This window comes from Trachurus trachurus (genome assembly GCF_905171665.1).
Source record: "Trachurus trachurus genome assembly, chromosome: 11".
NCBI lineage: Eukaryota > Metazoa > Chordata > Actinopteri > Carangiformes > Carangidae > Trachurus > Trachurus trachurus.
Genome location: NC_139904.1, coordinates 10,346,765 through 10,365,914, shown reverse-complemented (window position 1 = coordinate 10,365,914; position 19,150 = coordinate 10,346,765). Strand labels below are relative to the sequence as shown.

The following is a 19,150-nucleotide window of genomic DNA, read 5'->3' as shown; positions in this document are numbered from 1 at the left end:
GATATGATACTTTCATAGGCCGTTGTTGTTGTTATGTTACATCCGGTTTGTCTGGCCCCCTCTTCGCCCTCACCCTCCCTCACCAAAGAAAAAAAACTTAAGAGCTCTCATCACTAAGAGAGCGCCTGCGTGAGTGAAAGCCGCTCCAGTGAGTCAACAACCGTCCTAAACAACCAACAGCGTGTATCACTGCTTACTTAAAGGGATAGTTCAACATTTTGGCAAATTGGCCCATTGCCATAATCCCTATAGTCATAGCAGTAGGTTCGTTACCTTTATTTGTCGGTGTAAGCTATTTTTAGAACGGAGGCGCGGAGCGGCGAGCTGCTCGGAGCTACGCTACGGAGGCTAATGGTATTTCTTGGTTTCCCTCATCAAACTCATCAAATACACAACCCAACAACTCCAAAACGCTTTCGTGGACAAGTTGTGACCTGCACATTCACCACGCTATGAGATAATAACGGAATGTTATGAAACGGAGCCGTTGTCGAGGTAAACACAGGGTAAATACAGAGTCTGCTTGCTGAAAAACTGTCCCTGAACGCAACGCGCATCAGCGGTTTTGCATGAATTTACCTCTAAAACAACTCTGTCTGGTAACGTTCTGTTATTATCTCATAGCGTGGTGAATGTGCAGCTCACAACTTGTCCACGACAGCCTTTTGGAGTTGTTGGATTGTATATTTGATGAGTTTGATGAGGGAAACCAAGAAATTCCCTTAGCCTCCATAGCATAGCCCTGAGCAACCTGCCGCTCCGCTCCGCCGTTCTAAAAATAGCTTACACCGACAATTAAAGGTAATTAACCTACTGCTATGACTATAGCGATTAAGGCAATGGGCCAATTTGCCAAAATGTTGAACTATCCCTTTAACTGTTAGTAAATCATAATTTTAAGGGTCTCGGGCATGTAATGTTGTCTACTCACGTTCTTATATTTCACCTCCCTCCGACCCTCCCAGATCCCCAGTTCTTCTCACTATCTTCCTTTTCTCCCAGTGTATGGGACTACTTTATGCATGATTGATATGGATGAATATCAAAATATGAAGCCCTAAGATTGAGGGGGTCGTTTTTTTTAAAGCCTGCTGATGTCATCGGCGTCTGTGTAAGAAACTGCCCATTCATTTGCATCGTAGTGGAGGAGACCAGAGGAGGAATATGGAGTCAGAAATACATTTGCCAAACATTATTTGTTCCACCATATCAATCATTTCTTTTTAGACGTGAATCGAAAATGTGAAGAATGTGAAGTCTGAAAATACATGTGTTCAATTTTGAATAATTTAGGGTATTTTTATTGGGGGGGAATTCGTGTTTTTAGAAATTGGGTGGGCCAGTTCCCCCCCGTCCCCCCGGGCCAACCGACTCCATGATACAGGAAAAGGAAACGGAGCTGGTGTCTAGTGTGTTTACCTGGCCTCAGGTGTCCCACGGTGTCGGCCAGACTTCCTCTCTTCACCTTGGTGATGAACGCACAGAGACGACCCGAATCCGTCATCTTACCCCCGACGACCTGAAAAACACTCTGCCCGTGAGCAAGGCATGAAACTGAACGCTGAGGTCAGAGGTGCATAAACAGGAGGGGGAAGAGTTCATCACCTTGAGTCCCAGCAGCGCTCCCGTATCCGCGGGAACCGTCCCATCCTTCATCCTCTTGTTCAGCAGAATTCGACCAATTAGGCGCTCTCCATCCTTGGATTGTTGCCATGTGACCGTTTGCTGAGGAGTCACAGCGGTAAACATGTGGTTAACAACAACAGCAATAAGATTTATTTAACTAATAATCAGTACATTTATATTTCTCAGGTTATTCAGATTCTTGTGTTGTTCCTCTCTCCTCTTTCCTTAAAGGGATAGTTCAACATTTTGGCAAATTGGCCCATTGCCTTAATCCCTATAGTCATAGCAGTAGGTTCGTTACCTTTAATTGTCGGTGCAAGCTATTTTTAGAACGGCGGAGCAGAGCCGTGAGCTGCTCAGAGCTACGCTACGGAGGCTCATGGGATTTCTTGGTTTCCCTCATCAAACTCATCAATACACAATCCAACAACTCCAAAACGCTCTGGTGGACAAGTTGTGACCTGCACATTCACCACGCTATGAGATAATAATGGAACGTTGTGAGATGGAGTTGTTTTCGAGGTAAATTCATGCAAAACCGCTGATGCGCGTTGCCTTCAGGGGCAGTTTTTCTGCAAGCAGTCTCTGCATTCACCTCAGAAACAACTCTGTCTCTTAATGTTCCGCTCTCTCTGGTCTGTCCAAAATGAATTTCCCCCATGGGAGACAATAAAGACTCATCTTAATCTTAATCTTAATCTTATCTCATAGCGTGGTGAATGTGAAGGTCACAACTTGTCCACCAGAGCGTTTTGGAGTTGTTGGATTGTGTATTTGATGAGTTTGATGAGGGAAACCAGGAAATCCCATGAGCCTCCGTAGCGTAGCTCTGAGCAGCTCGCGGCTCTGCTCCGCCATTGTAAAAAATATCTTGCACCGACAATTAAAGGTAACGAACCTACTGCTAAAACTATAGGGATTATGTCAATGGGCCAATTTGCCAAAATGTTGAACTATCCCTTTAAGGACACTGTTGCTGCACCAAATACTGTTATAAAGTTCACACACTTAAAAACACACTGACATACTGGTCACCTCTGATGTGCAGAAGTCGTGCACATGCATCATTACTTCATCAGATGTGTGTTGTGATGTGAGAACAACACACATCTGAAAGATTCATCTTACTCTGTTCAACCATGAATTTCAATAGGCACTAAGTCTGTCTTTACACTACAAGGTTCGAGTGGCCCAATTCTGATTTTGATGTTTTGAAGTGGCACAGATCGGATCTGTAACATGAACGTGTAAACAGGAAAAAAAACACATGATATCAGATATTGCCGCATCGGATTCAGGCCACCGTCATATGTGGAAATATATACAAAGATACAAATCGTTTTCCACCAATGCATCTGCAGGCTGAACAGACAGATCAGATCTTTCCTGGCAATGCGAGTCATCATCAATAATGTGGCCAACCGCGTCTACGCATGTGTGTCGTTTCATGCATGCAAAGCAGGTGTAAATGCAGACATCAGACATGGGTCATTTCAACAGAACATGTAAACGGATGGACGAAAAAGGCCTGTAGTGTAAAGACAGCCTACTAGTCGTATCACCTGTGAGCTCGTGGTGCAGCTGTGGACAGTGTGTGTTGTCAAGAGTCTATAGACGAGAGTTTCACTTATAACCCAAAACACATTTCTGTCCATGACTGGTTTACTTCTAGAGGTGATAGAAGAGACTGACTTCCACTGGGGACCAGCAGTCCAACTACTCACTGTCCCACACACACAAACACACACGCACACACTTCTAAAGCTGAGAACGAGACGCTCAAACAATATTATTTGTCAGGTCATGGTCAAAGACTCACCCTAACCGAGGAGCGCCCAAAAACATGACCTACAGTTTGAACTCAACCCCAAAACTCTGACAAACATCATACTGCAGCAAACAATCCATTAACTCCCTCAGTGTGTGTGTGTGTGTGTGTGTGTGTGTGTGTGTGTGTGTGTGTGTGTGTGTGTGTGTGTGTGTGTGTGTGTGTGTGTGTGTGTGTGTGTGTGTGTGTGTGTGTGTGTGTGTGTGTGTGTGTGTGTGTGTGTGTGTGTGTCTTAGTCCTACCATAGACATGGGTCCAGGCTCGCCATGCCAGGAACCATGATCCCACCATTGGCTGTCCATGTCTCCTGGAAACGAGACGTCCAGAAGATCAAGTCAAGTCAAGTGAAGTCACAGTTTATTTATAAAACACATTTAAAACAACCTCAGTCGACCAAAGTGCTGCACAGTTGTAAAAATACAATATAGTTAATCATAAACACTATAATAAATAAAAACAAAACAAGGAATAATAATCACTCAATTTAAAACAAATTTAAAATAAAATTGAGAATAAAAAAGAGAGTAAAAGAGAAGGAGAGAAAGCCAAGATTACTCGCTTAGCTGGGAGTGAACGCCAAAGAGAAAAGATACCTTTTCAGGAGCGTTTTAAAATGCCCAACAGACTGTGCAGCTCTAACATGGAGCGGTAAGCTCTGTCTCCATGAGTGCAGAGCTTGGACCAAGGTGCTGCCAGGAGCAGCTGGTTTGACGACCTAAGTGCCCTAGCAGTGGTGTGCGGCTGTACAAGCTCAGATAAATAAGGTGGTGCCAAACCACTTACACGGTTAAAACAATCAGAGGTCAGAGGGTGAACTGAGTTCATCAGAAACTTTTGCTTCCCACCAACTGTCTCAGCTTTTTGCAGGCAGCTACAGTCTGTTTTAACATTACATTTACAAGATACTGTATTTAAACATGGTGTAAGTTCACCGTTGTCCAATGTGGAGACGTCAAAGTGTGGAAAAACAAACTCATGACATCACAGCAAACGCTTCACCCGAAACCACCTGAGTCAGCTCGGTATCTGTAGGTGAGTGTCACCTGCAGCTCCAGCTTCACCAGCGTCTTCAGACTGTCCACTTTCACTTTCACTTTGACACCAAGCGCAATGGCTTTAACTGCGTCATCTGACTAAGCATTGATGACCACGTCTGAACATTGCATAACGGTGTGAAGCGCTGTATATCTAACACTATGATACTTGGAGTAACACTGTGTCGTACTATGTAACATTTGTGACACTGTGTAACACTGCGAAACACTGTAACACTGAGTTACAATGGGTAACGCCATGTAAAACTGTGTAACTGTGTAGCACTGAGTGACATTTGGTGACACTGTAACGCTGTAACGCTGAGTAACAACCCGGTGTAACTCTATGCATCACTGTTACATGGAGTAACGCTGAGTAACGCTGCAGTTCTGTGTAAATGAGAAACACTGTGTAACATTAGTGTAGCACTGAGTAACACCGAGTAACACTAAGTTACCGTTGTAACATTGTGTACCACCATAGATCCGTCTAACGGTGAAATAGCGACTACCATGGCAGCCTGAGCTGTAGCAGAGATTCAAGGAGGATTCACAAAACAACAACGTACATCATCAGAGCAAACTGCTCCAAACTAATCATTTGACTCGGGGCAGCCCTGTCGCCATGTTGGCAACTTTCCGGACAGTAAAATCGCCACCTTGCAAATAATTTTGCACTGTACAAACTGAATTAGTTAAACAACCTGGACTGAAATCCCTTTAACTTCACCTCCCACAACGCAACAATCAACGGGAGTGGAGGAGTTGGGTCCTAGACAATAACGGGAGGAGGAGGAGGTTCTGGATGTTGGGGGTTCTGCAGTCCCAACATGTCGCCTGTAATCCGTCTTTACACTGAGATCCACTGAGTTAAAGCAGCTTTAGACACTCACACTCTTCAGTACTCACAGGTCTGACTGAACGCCATGAAGGAGGAGGCTTCAGCAGCAGAGGAGGAGGATGAGGACGAGGAGGAGATGAACCTGCAGCTCCTCCTCCTCACTGTATGTGTGGGTGCTGTTTGCCCTGAGCTCTGCCTGCAGGCTGCAGGGCAGTTCATACCTGTCCGTAATCAGATTAATTAAGTCAAAACACCATGGCTATCATTTGACTAAGACTTTGTTGATGTCAGCCCGGTGTTGGCCTCAGCTTCAGCTTGGCACGCAGTCAGTGTGGAGGTCTGAGAGAAGCCAGAAGCTGATGGAGCTCAGCAGGTTGGAGGCATCAACATTGCAGCCTCAGCCCTGCTCCCTGCCTCCCACCTTTCGACCAGATCAAAGCAACTGAAATCTGGCAGGTCAAGCAGAAATCCAGCAGATCACCAAGAAGTCCAGTAGATCTCCACAACGCTGACCAACCCTGTCCGTCAGGGGCGCAGACATAGCGTTGGCCGGCCGGTTGCCTCCTTCTATTCTGGTGTCGACAGTGAATCCTGAGGCCGGCCGGTTAATCCACACTCTCCTCTTTTAATCCAATTGAGCAACAGAAGTAGAGACGGTGATTCTGCAGCGCGGCATCACAAGAGCAGCCAGGTGAAGGCGTTCTCCTCTGATCTGAGTCCGGTATTGGTATTCTCACACAAGTTCTCCAGGATCCTCCATTGGTTTCTCGAGGGGTTTGGACCAGTCGGTGTCTGATGGTCTGTCGGAGGTCTCCTGGTTCCTGCTCAGGACCAGGTGTGTTCAGATCAGCGGCAGCAGAGACTCTGAGCTGCTCTGTCACCTCAGGACCTGAGAGGAGGAGCCAGGAGCCAGCGAGCCAGTCAGAGCTCATAATCTCCGACCAGGTGACCTCTGGTCCAATGACGCGAGGGCAGATTAACACGTCAGCATGACGCCTGATTTCCTGAGAGATGACCTGCAGCAAGTGCAACGCATCCGGTGGCTTTATCTGAAAACATGCTCAGCAACTTTATCTGCAACAAGTTCAACGACAGAATCGAGACCAGAACAGAACAGAACAAAACAATGCAGACCTCTTACAGAACAGCGACTGAACCATGTTCTACGATAACACCGAGTATTAAAAGGGTCATTCATAATTGGACAGAGGCCAGATCTTCCAAAACAAACTATTACTATACTAGTATGAGCTGAGACCAGCAGGACAAACAGAACAAGAGCAGAACCATTAACACACTGTCAAAACAGCATCAGAGAGAACCGTTGTGGAACCAAACAGAACAGCAGAACCTGAAGGAACCAAAACAGAACCTTAAAGGGATAGTAGCATTTTTTTAAAGTGGGGGTTGTATGATCTACAAATAGCCCCTAAGTACTTTAATTGCAGTAGAAGACTCTCTACACTCCTCCCGTTAGCAACGCCAGCCCATAGCCCTGCCCAGAGATTTACAACATACAGTAAGTCCAATTAAAAACTGCGTTTTTCCTGCAGTTTGAGGAGCTGGAAAAAATTATATTATAGCGAACAATGGAACTGTGTATTTTTTTTTAGGTAAAACCCCTTTTAGGCCGCAAAAATAGGCCCTTTCTTTGGGTCTGTTCACAACACTGTATGTTGTAAATCTCTGGGCAGGGCTATGGGCTGGCGTTGCTAACGGGAGGAGTGCAGAGAGTCTTCTACTGCAATTAAAGTACTTAGGGGCTATTTGTAGATCATACAACCCCACTTTAAAAAAAATGCTACTATCCCTTTAAAAACCCAACATTACAACCTAAACAAGAAGCCTAATGTGAACAGGTTCTTACACAAGCATCTCCTGATACCCTCAGAAGTCGCACACACCACTGTTAGGACCATGCAGAGCGCGGTGGAACCCAACAGAACAAACAGCGGAGCCACCGAGCTGACGACGGGTGTGTTGTGATCTGTCAACGTGTCTGGTTTAAGTTCTGGTAGGAACCCCCTGGTGTCTGTCAGAGGAAGCGCAGGGTGAAGCTGTTCAGTCTGAATGTGGAGGTGAACATGGAGTTAAGCAGTAAGAAGATTATCGCACTGAGCTAATTACTGTCAGAGAGAGAGAACACAAACTCGGTGTCTCTCCCTCTCTTTGTTTCCACTCACCTGCCCTGACACTGGATAAAAACGTCATTAGCATGCGTCACCACCTGCACCACAACAATGGTAAAAAGGCAAGAATTGAGTCCTCAAAACAGTGAAAACTACACAAAGATGAGGAGGAGGCGAACATGAGCCTGAGAGCACGAGGTTGTAGCATAAATAAATGTTTAGCCATCACTCTGCTATTGGCTAAGCTGCCTTTACACATTAAAACTCTGCTAAAAACGCACTGTTCTATGAAACATAATCATTTTATCCTCTTTTTTCCTTTTTGTTTTTTTCTTTTCATTTTTCAGGAACTGCCCTGATAACATTATACTTGGATTGTTTTTGCTTTGTTCTGTTTTAAAGCACTTTGTAACATTGTTTTGATAAGTATACAATTATTATTATTATTAACATGAATCTACCTAGTATCATGTAGCAGGCACTTAGCATAATTATCTGGCCTAATTTATATACCTGCATGTATCATAAAGGCAGTGCTGGGCACGTTACTTTTAAAAAGTAATTAGTTATAGTTACTTGTTATTTTCCCCCAAAGTAACTGAGGAAAAGTAACAATTGCGTTACTTTTTTAAAAAATAAAATGTTTAAATATATCAAATTAACTACCCCTAACCCGTTTATCTGGAGTGAGTTGGTTAGTTCCAGATAAACGGCTCTTTTTCCGACCAGTTGATGGACTGAAAAAACGTATAAGTGTATATAACGTAGACTTAAATGGGTTTATTATTTTGTGACGGGATTTTTGGAGTCAAGTAACGGTGCATTTTATTGTCAGTAACAGCGTTATAACGGGGGAAGCAGTAACTTTTTTGATAACTCATTACTGAAAAAAGTAGCGACGTTAGTAATAAGTAATTAGTGTGCAATTCAAGTCTTTGCTCAAGACCTACTTTTTCTCGCTGGCCTTCAGTGTGGGTTAATATGGGAAACTATGTTTACTATGTATACTGTGGAACTGTCTATTTGTGCTTGCGTATGGATCCGAGTCTGAATGTGTTTGATATAATGTATCTGATATTACTTGTACAGCATTTTGGGCAACAATGGTTGTTTTTAAACGTGCTATATAAATAAAATTGAACTGAACTGCAATTAGCATGAGGGTAGCAGTTAGCACGTTGTCACTCACTGTCGAGCTCATCACAGCTGGTGTAATCAGGCGTGGCCGCGAGATCCTCCTCCGAGCTGCTGAAGCTGCCAATCACGTGCATCTTCCCCATCCTCCGCGCTCTCTGTGATGGGCTCTCATTGGCTGGTTTCCTCCTGTGGGCGGAGCTCGGGTCCAGGTGTTGGTGCGATAACGGACTGCGGCGGGGCGACGTGGGGCTCATGTGATTGGCCGCCCGGTCCACAGAGAATGACCTCTGACCTCCAGAACCAGCCAATCCCTGAGGCCGATTCTGACGGAGAGCTAAGAGGGAAAAAAGGAAAAAGAAAAACAGAGGTCAGACTGACTGAGTGCTCTCCAGCAAAGGCACCAACAGGTTGATGGTTTTATTCCGACCTGAGTGTCTCGGGCTCAGGTTGTCGGGCTCGGCGGCTGCCAGGGAGACGTCGCTGTGGCGCCGCTGGTGGCGGAACCTGCCGACTTGAGCCAGCATCCTCATGGCCTCCTCGCTCGGCTGCGGCTTCACCGGGTAACGAGCCAAGTTTGGGTCGCTACGGTAACGGGCCTGAAACTCCTCCTCCTGCCGCCGCAGCAGCTCCCGCTGGTCCGCGACCTGGTCCAGAGGGTGGTCCTGATCCAGGAGAGGAGACGAGGATCAACGTCACAAACACAATGAACGACTCATTACACTGTTATTATGAAAATAATAATGATAGTTAGAAGAATAGTTCACCCAAAAAAAAGGACCAGGTAGAGAAGCTTCCGCTACAAACAAGCTTGAAATATAGACTTATTCAATTTTTTTCAGAACAATTTCGCATTTCGGGGCTTCAATACAAGACAGACATTACAGACGAGCAGCATGGAGGTATTTGGATGTTTTTTGGTGTGTCTTTTTGTTACGAAGAAAAGTGGTATCCATTTGCAACCGTCATATGGACATGCACTGCTACGCCGAGACCCCCTGTGACTCAGAGAAGCCACAGAGGACTCTGAAACTTCTCCCAGCCCTTAGTCGACATGAGGGTGAGTAGATAATGAGTGAAATTTCAATTTTGAGTGAACTATCCCTTTAACATACATACATTTTAGTTTTTTTAATCTCACTTTAGTTTTATTTTGTTTTATTTTCAGTCTCTTTGTGTAGTTGTGTTGCTTGCTTCGTGCCTGTACTACGAGACTAACCTGTGAGTGCCAGCGTCCTCGCCCGTCTCTGATTGGTCGCCTCCGGCTCCGCAGCTCCTCCTCCCCGCCGTGGTAGCCGTGTGGCGAGCGAGCACGGCATTCGAGGCCGAGGTCAGAGGGCGAGCGAGGCATCCTGCCCCCCCCACCATCATAATACGACCCCGAGGGGCTCCGCCTCCTGTCAATCAAACAGAAGGAGAAAAAAGCCAATCAGCGAGGAGAGAAGGCCTCGGTGTGTTTTTAAATTGTACCCAGTTTTATACAGAACATGAACATTATGAGGTTCGTTAAAGGAGAAGTTAAGAGTCCAGTTAAACAGAAACTCATCCCTCTGTGTTTCTTTTTGTTGTTGGTTTATTTGTTTATTTGTGAGGATCCCCGTTAGCTGTGCTCTACAGTAGGGGTTCCCAAACTTTCCCATGGCAAGGCCCCCGAAAAGCATTAGCTTCTGGCCGGGGACCCCCGTTGCAAACCTACTGAGTTTTGGAAAAGTTAGGTTTTCGATATGTTATATTATCATAAATTTGATTTTATAATAATGCCCAAAATACAATAATTTTACTTCATTTTGTTATTTGCATTTGTTTTCATCTTCCTGCCAGTTTGCTGAAGACCCCCTAGAACCCCAGGCGACCCCCAATAAAATCAGTACATTTAAAGGGATAGTTCAACATTTTGGCAAATTGGCCCATTGCCATAATCCCTATAGTCATAGCAGTAGGTTTGTTACCTTTAATTGTCAGTGCAAGCTATTTTTAGAACGGTAGAGCAGAGCCGTGAGCTGCTCAGAGCTACGCTACGGAGGCTAATGGGATTTCTTGGTTTCCCTCATCAAACTCATCAAATACACAATCCAACAACTCCAAAACGCTCTGGTGAACATAGTTGTGACCTGCACATATAGTGTTGAACTATCCCTTTAAATATACATTTACAATCACAACATGAATAAGAGAAGACAAGTCAACAAAAACAAAATCTTAACAATAGGTACGAATCATCGTCCTAAATCAAAGAACATATATATAATAATATAAGACACTCCGATACACAGTAGTTTAAAATATATAACAAAGAGGCAAAACAAATCAAAGTGACAACGAGTTAAACCTACATCTCTACTCTTCTTGTTGTTCTACACTTGCACCATGAGGGGCTAATTTGGGCTAAAACCCACTATAAATCCTGAATCAGGTGCATTGGAAGCTACAACACAACCAGACCAAAAGCTCTGTCCTGATTGGTCCTCCAGTGATTGACACGTGAACCTGATCGTAGCCTCAATCAGAATGAATCACATGAATAAAATTTTAAAAAAAAACCTTAGGCCCAGTCATTAATAATCAATATAAACATGAGGAAACAGGTGAGAAACAGGTGAGAAACAAGATTCTTACAGTTTGTCCTTCAGCTGTCGGAGGTTTGAAGCTTCATATTGACTCACAACACGACACATCCAACCGCCACATGAACACACACACACACACACACACACACACACACTCAGCAGGTTTATATCTCATATCTGGATCATAACTGAAGCTCGGCCCACTTTGTGACAGGCTCCTCCTCCTCCTCCTCCTCCTCCTCCCCCCTCCTCTCTGTCTAGCTCCACCCACACTGGAAATGACATCACAGTGCGTGAGCGTGTGTGTGTGTGTGTGTGTGTGTGTGTGTGTGTGTGTGTGTGTGTGTGTGTGCGCCGTTAGCCTCCGTTAGCGTGGTGCTGTAGTTAGCAGCAGTAAGCCTCTGTGAACTGCAGGATTATTCATCTGTTAATCTGATTACAATTGTGTGAGTCTGTGTGTGTGTGTGTGCGCGCGCGTGTGTATGTGTATGTGTGCATATGTGTATGTGTGTGTGGTAGGGGGTCACACACTCTAATTAACAACAAACTAAACTAATTAACAGTCTGTCTGACTTTAAAGATCCAGTCTGAGGTTTAACTCTTTGCCTCAGATTAAATGTCTCCGTGTTTCATTAAGAGGCAAATTGCTCCTGTTTTAGAACCAGGAGAACCGGTCTATTCCTGTGAGAGGTCAAAGGTCAAACTGATGAAGACCGCAGAGCTCCTCAGTCTCTCCTACACTTTGACGGTCTCTCTGTTTCTTCAAAATAAGACATTAATGTCCATAATCAACCATATTTACGTGTTTTAATCATGTTCTTGTTTGTCTTGAACTCTTGAACGCCCCCTGTTTTCTCTGTAGAGGAGGAACAGATTTAGCAACGTGTTAATACTATATATAGTACTGTTGATTACTGTCATTGTTGTTTCCTGTGTTCAGTGAGTGATGGCAGTCAGGACTCTAAACACACAGTCACTTAACACAATAATATCCTCAACATCTCTACCTCGTGATGTGCAATTTCGTATTTATCGTGATCTGTGTATTTCTGTTGTTTTCTTTTAATTTATTCCTACACTTAAAGGGATATTGTAACGTAAATTTAACCCATGGCCTAACGCATTGTGAGACAGAGAGTAGACAGAGAAGTAGCAAAATACTGCTGTCTTTGTAGCCAGGAGGGTGAGTTGTATTTCCGTCTCTTTTGAATAGAAACCAGGCAAAGCTGGCAGGTGTTTGATGCCTCGTATTATGTGCTGGGACCCTGTTTGTACTGTTGACGAAGTATGCTGCTGTTCTGAGCGTTATTTGTGGATATGAGCGGCTTTTTTGATTGCGGTCGGCTCTTGGCTCAATAGACAGCAGTATTTTGCTATCGTGTGGTCGGTACAGCTAGAGAAGTTTGCGGTCGGCAAACTTGACCTTGGGTTAAAGTTACGCTGGAATATCCCTTTAACATAATAATATCCACAACATCTCTACAACATATCTCTATTTATTTATTTATTCCTACACATAATATCTAAGCAGAGGAATTTAATGTTTATTGTGTTTGTGTCTTTTCTGCTGTTTTCCTTTTAATCTATTTAATTAATTTTGAGTGTTGTCCATGTGACTGTACAATGACAATAAAGCTCTTGAACTTGAACTAGAGTTTCTTTCCCAGACACAAAACCCCCAGTCTGAGCTACATCTGATCTGTGTGTGGTTTTCTCTATGAGGTTCTCTGTTGTTCTGGGGTTGTGTGTGTCTGTGTGTGTGTATTGGCTTCATGTTCTCTCAAATATTTGTCTATAAAAGTCAAACTGTATGAACCCGTCCTTATCAAATCTGCTGCAAACACACACAGTGATCAGTGATGATTGATAACTCACCGCTCAGTGGCCCCGTTGCTAATGGGGCCCGCGGGCCCCGGCGACCCCTGCATCGGTGGGTGTGGAACCCCATGAGAGGCGTGGTCGACGGACAGCGTGTTGGGATAAAACTCCCCCGAACGAGTGAGAATCTCCTGCTTCCTCCTGCACACGTTACAGACCCACATCACCTGAAAGATGACACACACACACACACACACACACAACTTAAAACCAGGACCAGCAGGCTCATAACAGACTCATTTTTCCATCAGGCAATCAGACTGTTAAATGCCTCTTGAACGCTGCTACTTCTGCACTTTAGACACACATATTTATTATCGGTAGTGCTTTTTAATTTTATGGCGTTTTATCGCTTGCAATTATGTTTTATTGTTCCTAACTGTGCTTATTATCATTGTATTGGTGCTGCTGAGGCCGAGGGAGCGAGACCTAAGAATTTGGCTCTTTTTTTGTATGCAAGTACGACAAAGATGCAATAAAGTGATTCTGCTTCTTCTGATTCAACTCTTCAGCTGTTGGAGGATCTGAATAATTAATGACAACAATAAACTATTTATCTTAATAATGATGCCATGAATGTATTTTAACGGTGTTTAAAGGAGATCATTCATTTCATTCATGTTACAAATAGACAAACAAACAAAAAGAACAATGCGGTTCAGGCCCAGTGAATGGAAACAGCAGCACCTAAAACTGGTTCCTTAACCCGCGAGTCTCGGTCATCTTTTAGGTCTGGTTCATTCTCACTTGGGGTCAACTATCAATTTAAATCAAGCATCAGTTTTACAAACCAGTTCTGGACAAACCGTCACTAAAAGCTCTAAATCCAGGTGAGATTTCCTGGCGTGAAGCGTCCTACAGGTTTGAACACTCACCTTATTGGCTCTCAGAGGGACACGCCCCCCACAGCGGGCACAGAAGAGACTCTGGCAGTAGCAACAGGCTCGTCCGCAGCCGTCAGCGAATTTTGTCTTGCGACAGATGCCGCAGGTCGGAGACTCCGCCCTCGCCGTCTGAGCTGCCTGAGGTTCTTCGCCGAGCTTCTTCACCTGGTCCTTGTACATCTCAAACTGCTGATGTAACTTCCTGTGTGGGGAACAGGGGAGTGGGCAGAGGTTAAAGAGGTCGCTGGTGCCAGAGGATTGTCAGTCACATACAGTACATACAGGAAACCTTCCTCCACTGAACAAACGGACAGATCATCAGTCATGACTCTGCAGATTAAAGGAGACACATTCTGCCCCTTTTCCACAAATTAAAATACTTCCCAGGTGTCTTTAAGACCTGTCTGTGACACGCTTTGGTCAAAATACCCCAAGGATCAAACATCGCAGCTCTTTTCATCCACTCAAAACAGCCCTGATCAGAACGGCTGGTTTCAGTGCCTGTCCCTTTAAATGTAAATGAACCACTGCTCGCCCCGCCCCTTTTACTGGTACCAGGTAGGGATGGTATTATGCAAATATGAAAACTAATGACATCATTGTCAGACAACTGAGGGAACAGCTTGTAAAACCACACGGATTTTAACCCTGGGAGCCTGCACATTACAGATTTTTTTGTCAATTCTCACATTTTGGGGGCCGGAAGGCAAGTTAAACAGCCAGATATATGTGAAAGAGCCTTCAAACTGTGATATTTCCAAAATATGTCCCCTTTAAAGTGGCCGATTGGGAGTCAGTTTCCCCAAAACTTCCTGTTTACACTAAAACAAACTTCACTTGAATCCCCCTGCAGACCCGTAACAGGATCTGAGCTGTATACAGCAGGATGTGTTTGTGTGACTGATTGATGACTGACTGATTGTCTTATTGACTGATTGTCTGTCTGTCTAAGTAACTGTCTCATAGACTGTCTAATTGACCGACTGCACCAGTGTCTCTCTGGTGCAGAAGCAGTCTGGTGTCCTGTTGCAGGAGGAGTGGGGGGGGGGGGGGGGGTTCTGATCCTCCACAGACCACCTCAGGTTTGAGTGAATATGAAACGGACCAGAACCACAAGCCACACCATCAGTCAGATCCTTGTTTTCCTCCTGGTCCGGACCCAACGACCTGAACCACACCTGATCTGTCTCTGGTTTTTACTCACGTCTGCGACCCGTCGTCAGTCGGACTTTTAACCTGCAGAACTTCAGACACGTTGGTGGCAACGTCATTGACCAACTGACTGAACCCCGAGAACAGATTCCACCTGTCCAGGTAACACAGAGAATCAGCTGACAGGAAGGAGAGCATCTGGACGGAGGGGGGGGAGGCGGGGGGCGGAGGGAGGGGCGGGGCAATTTGGAAAACAGGAAGTTATTTGATAAGGTTTTGAGGGGAAAGGGGCGTGGCCAGGACAGGTGCACTCAGGGAGACGTAGCTACTTCAGACTAAGGTACTTACGAGGCTGGTTTCACTTCCTCCTGATCCCTGCAGACACACGTGGTGATGATGATGATGACGATGACGATGATAATGAAATAAAAATAAAAATGACATCAGAACAGAAACAAACATGAAAACGAAACAACAAATAATAGAAAACATGACGAGACGTACAGAAACTGAGCTGCTCACATTTGTCAAACGCCTCCGTCTCTGTGTGTGTGTGTGTGTGTCTTTTATGGCTTTTCAAACACGGAAACACCAAAAGCCTCTCAATATATATATGTAGTTCTTGAAATATCAGACTAATTCAGTGCAGCAGCTCTTATTTTGAAAATCACACGTAATGAGAAAAATAAAAGCAAAATCACAATCAGACAGGAAACACTTCAAAATAAAAATCACAAACATAACATAATGATCAACCTCCATACTGAACACGGCACCAGGTTGAAACTGTCCGTCATGACGCACCCCTGGCCACACCCCCGGCCAGTGATGTGACGTCACAGCGAGGTGTTTTTGTTGGAGTGCACAGGGGTTGCTGCTGGCTCATATCCCGAGGCTGATGGGTAATGAGGAACGAGAGACTTCCTGTCAGCGAATTCTCAGCATGTTTCACCTCCCCCCCCCCCCAAAAAAAACAAAAAAAACCTCTTTCTTGTCAAAACTTGGTGCCAACATTACCCACAATGCAGCTGGACCTCTGCTAGTTGGAGCTTGGGGCCTGGTTAGATCACACCTGCAGAATATTTAACCTTCACACCCGTCGTATTCAGACCTCACACACACACACCGACTCAAGTGACATCACCTATGTGAGCCGACGCAGCAGACGCCTTAAACTTGGGACAACCTTAACAGTCCTCAACATCTGGACACACCTGGAGGTGACAGTCAGTTTAGCTCTAGTCTAGACCAAAGTCTGAACTCAGTCTGTATGAAATACAGTTCCAGTCAGAAGTTTGGACAAGCTTAGTCATTACACTTCCATGTTTCTCACATTCTCTGTTGTAAACTGTTTTCTTGTCTGTAACAACATCTATTGCACGTCTGTCCGTCCTGGGTGAGGGATCCCTCCTCTGTTGCTCACCCTGAGCTTTCTCCTGTTTTTCCCTGTTAAAAGGGTTTTTCCATGGAGTTTTTCCTCAGTCGATGTGAGGGTCTAAGGGCAGAGGATGTTGTTGTGATGCCATGTAAAGCCCTTTGAGACAAACTGTTTGTAAAAACAGGCTATATACAAATAAAATTGCCTTGCCTTGCTACACTGCCATATGAGCGGCGCGCTCAGTGGTCAAACCCTACAGTGGTCCTGGACCCATCTTTAAGGACCTTCATTTTGATGTCAGCTAAACATCTGACAGCTTTTGTGACTGTGTTTTGGACAATCGTAGGACAACAGTGGAGACAAAGTCTGTCCACAGACTGACAGAAACATCCTCTAGTCCTCTAAAACCTGCTGGTATAAAGATCAGTCCCAGGAGACAGTTTACTGCACAATGCAGCCAGCTACCTTTAAATACATGAAGCTGATGATGTACGACTTGGGTGGGGATTCAAATGCAGTATTTCTAAACTGTGGTCTTGGTACTTTCACCTCAGAAAAGGATCTGAGTGCTTCCACCACCACCACTACTTGGGTGACACCTAGAGCAGCGGTTTAATCTCGCTGGGTGTTTGTCAGCTGATGTCTGACAGTGACTGCAGCTCTGACCTGCAGTCAGCAGAATATCTGCTCCTGAACAGTAAATATGTCACACTGATCACTTAACCATCCTTACTGATTATTGATTATCATGCAATCACGTCTGGCTGGAGGGCACTTCGATGATCAGTCAGTGATTCGGCCTACTGGTTATTGAGACTCCCCTCCCCAGTGCCCCCTTACTTGAGCATGCTCTGCTCCTTCTCCTCTTCCTTCTTCTGTCTCTCCATCACCGACAGGATGATGCTCCGTTCCTCCTCTGTCAGGTGGCTCAGGTCCGGCAGCTCCGGCTCCGGCCCCGACCCGGCCCCGGTGGGCGGTGCAGGTCCAGCCGGGCCAGACATCCCGCCTTTGGGCCGCTACAGGAGGAGGACGCAGTCAGTCAGTCCCCGCCATGTGACCGACGGTGTAACACCAATAAAAATAAATGATGGTGATGGTGATGAAAGACACAGAAACGCGGGGTGTTCATATTATTTTGTCCACCTATAAATGATTTCAGCGGGTCCGTGTGGAGCTCTGTGGCCGCGGTGCAGCCTCGAATAGCGGACACAACCCCGGTCATTCCGCCTGCACCCTCACCCTCCATCAGATCATCCACACATCCACCTGTTTATCCATCCATTCATCCGTCCATCCCGCCATTCATCCATCCGACCATCCAACCATCCATCCATCCATCGCTCACCAACAGACGCAGCGGCGTCGTCTCGCCTGTTTACTCCGCAGTCATGTCGCCTCCTCCGGGGTTCAACGGCGGCGGCTGCGGACGGCTCTCCGTCCCCGCGGCGGCCCTCATCCTCCGCTGCTTCCCCGCGCTCCGGCCTGCTGGTGTCGCGGAGTCCCGCCGCAGTTCCTCGATCCCTCACGGTGATAATGGAGGCGGCAGCGGCAGCAGCAGCAGCAGCAGCAGCGGAGGAGGAGGAGGAGGAGGAGGAGGAGACGGAGAGAAAATAAATAAATCCTCCATAGGCTGAGGAGGAGGGGACGGGGGCAGGGCCACGGCGTGACGGCGTTACGCACAACAAAGATCAGCTGGTGGCGACGGGGTGGAGGGGGAGAGGGGGGTGTCAGGTAAGTCTGCTGGCGAGCTAAACATAGGCCTGCCGCTAAAGATAGACACTAACAGTCAGATTAACAGATACATAACCCATCATCAACCAATCAATACATTGATCACCACCGTAGGCTACCCTCAGTGGTGGACAGTAAAGGAGTAGGTACATTTACTCCTACTGTAGGCCTACATATCCAGAGGATTTGTACTTTACTTGAGTATTAGATTCCTTTGGTACTTATTACTCTTACTTGAATACATTTCCAAGACAAATATCTTTACTTTTACTCAAGTTAATTTCTAGGAAGGCTGAAAAGTACTCGTTACTTTCAGGTCTGCTCTTTTTCTTTTCTAAAATCCTATTGGACAAGCTGTGTTTGTCAAAGAAGGAAACCCTGACCCCTAAAAGCAGCACATCAGTGCAGGTGGTTTCAAAGAGTTCATTCTCAGAAACAAGAGTTAAAAGGGCCTTAAATTAATTTAGAAAAAATTATAGTAATTCATTGATGTGAAGAATAAGACATTTACTCTTACTCTTACTTAAAGTAAATTTAAAAACATGTAATTTTGGATACTTAAGTACCTTTAGAAGCAAGTAGTTTTACTCTTACTCGAGTAACATGTCGACTGAGCTACTTTTACTTGTAACGGAGTAAATTTTGACCAGTAGTATTTGTACTTTTACTCAAGTACTGGGGTCAAGTACTCTGTCCATCTCTGGCTACCCTACATCTGCTGATTCAGGATCACAGTGGGTGAAGCCCCGAAATGCGAAATTGTCCTGAAATTTTTTTAATAAGTCTATATTTCAAGCTTGTTTTGTAGTGGAAGCTTCTCAAAGCTCCTCTTCCTGGTTCGTCAATTTTGGACGAACTGGGAAGAGGAGTTTCCGCTACAAAACAAGCTTCAAATATTACTGTGAAATAAAACAGGTATTTGGCCCTGAAAACTATGTTTTGTATAATTTGTCTAAAAAGAAAAGATC

The 19,150-nt window shown here is 45.2% G+C and overlaps 1 protein-coding gene across 1 annotated transcript in view; it reads right to left on the bottom strand.

The window, feature by feature from the left end:
* Positions 1–17,452, bottom strand: part of LOC310993946 (regulating synaptic membrane exocytosis protein 2-like) — a gene marked incomplete at its 5' end in the record, with an annotated part of 40,821 nt that extends 23,369 nt beyond the window's left edge. The window contains 11 exons of the mRNA XM_083982430.1: positions 1,420–1,519; positions 1,606–1,725; positions 3,697–3,761; positions 8,648–8,929; positions 9,023–9,257; positions 9,812–9,989; positions 13,035–13,204; positions 13,913–14,123; positions 15,126–15,227; positions 15,422–15,448; positions 17,292–17,452. Coding sequence (XP_083838556.1) covers positions 1,420–1,519; positions 1,606–1,725; positions 3,697–3,761; positions 8,648–8,929; positions 9,023–9,257; positions 9,812–9,989; positions 13,035–13,204; positions 13,913–14,123; positions 15,126–15,227; positions 15,422–15,448; positions 17,292–17,452 — 1,651 coding nt within the window. The remainder of the gene's footprint in view (positions 1–1,419; positions 1,520–1,605; positions 1,726–3,696; positions 3,762–8,647; positions 8,930–9,022; positions 9,258–9,811; positions 9,990–13,034; positions 13,205–13,912; positions 14,124–15,125; positions 15,228–15,421; positions 15,449–17,291) is intronic.
* Between the last annotated feature and the right edge of the window lie 1,698 nt (positions 17,453–19,150).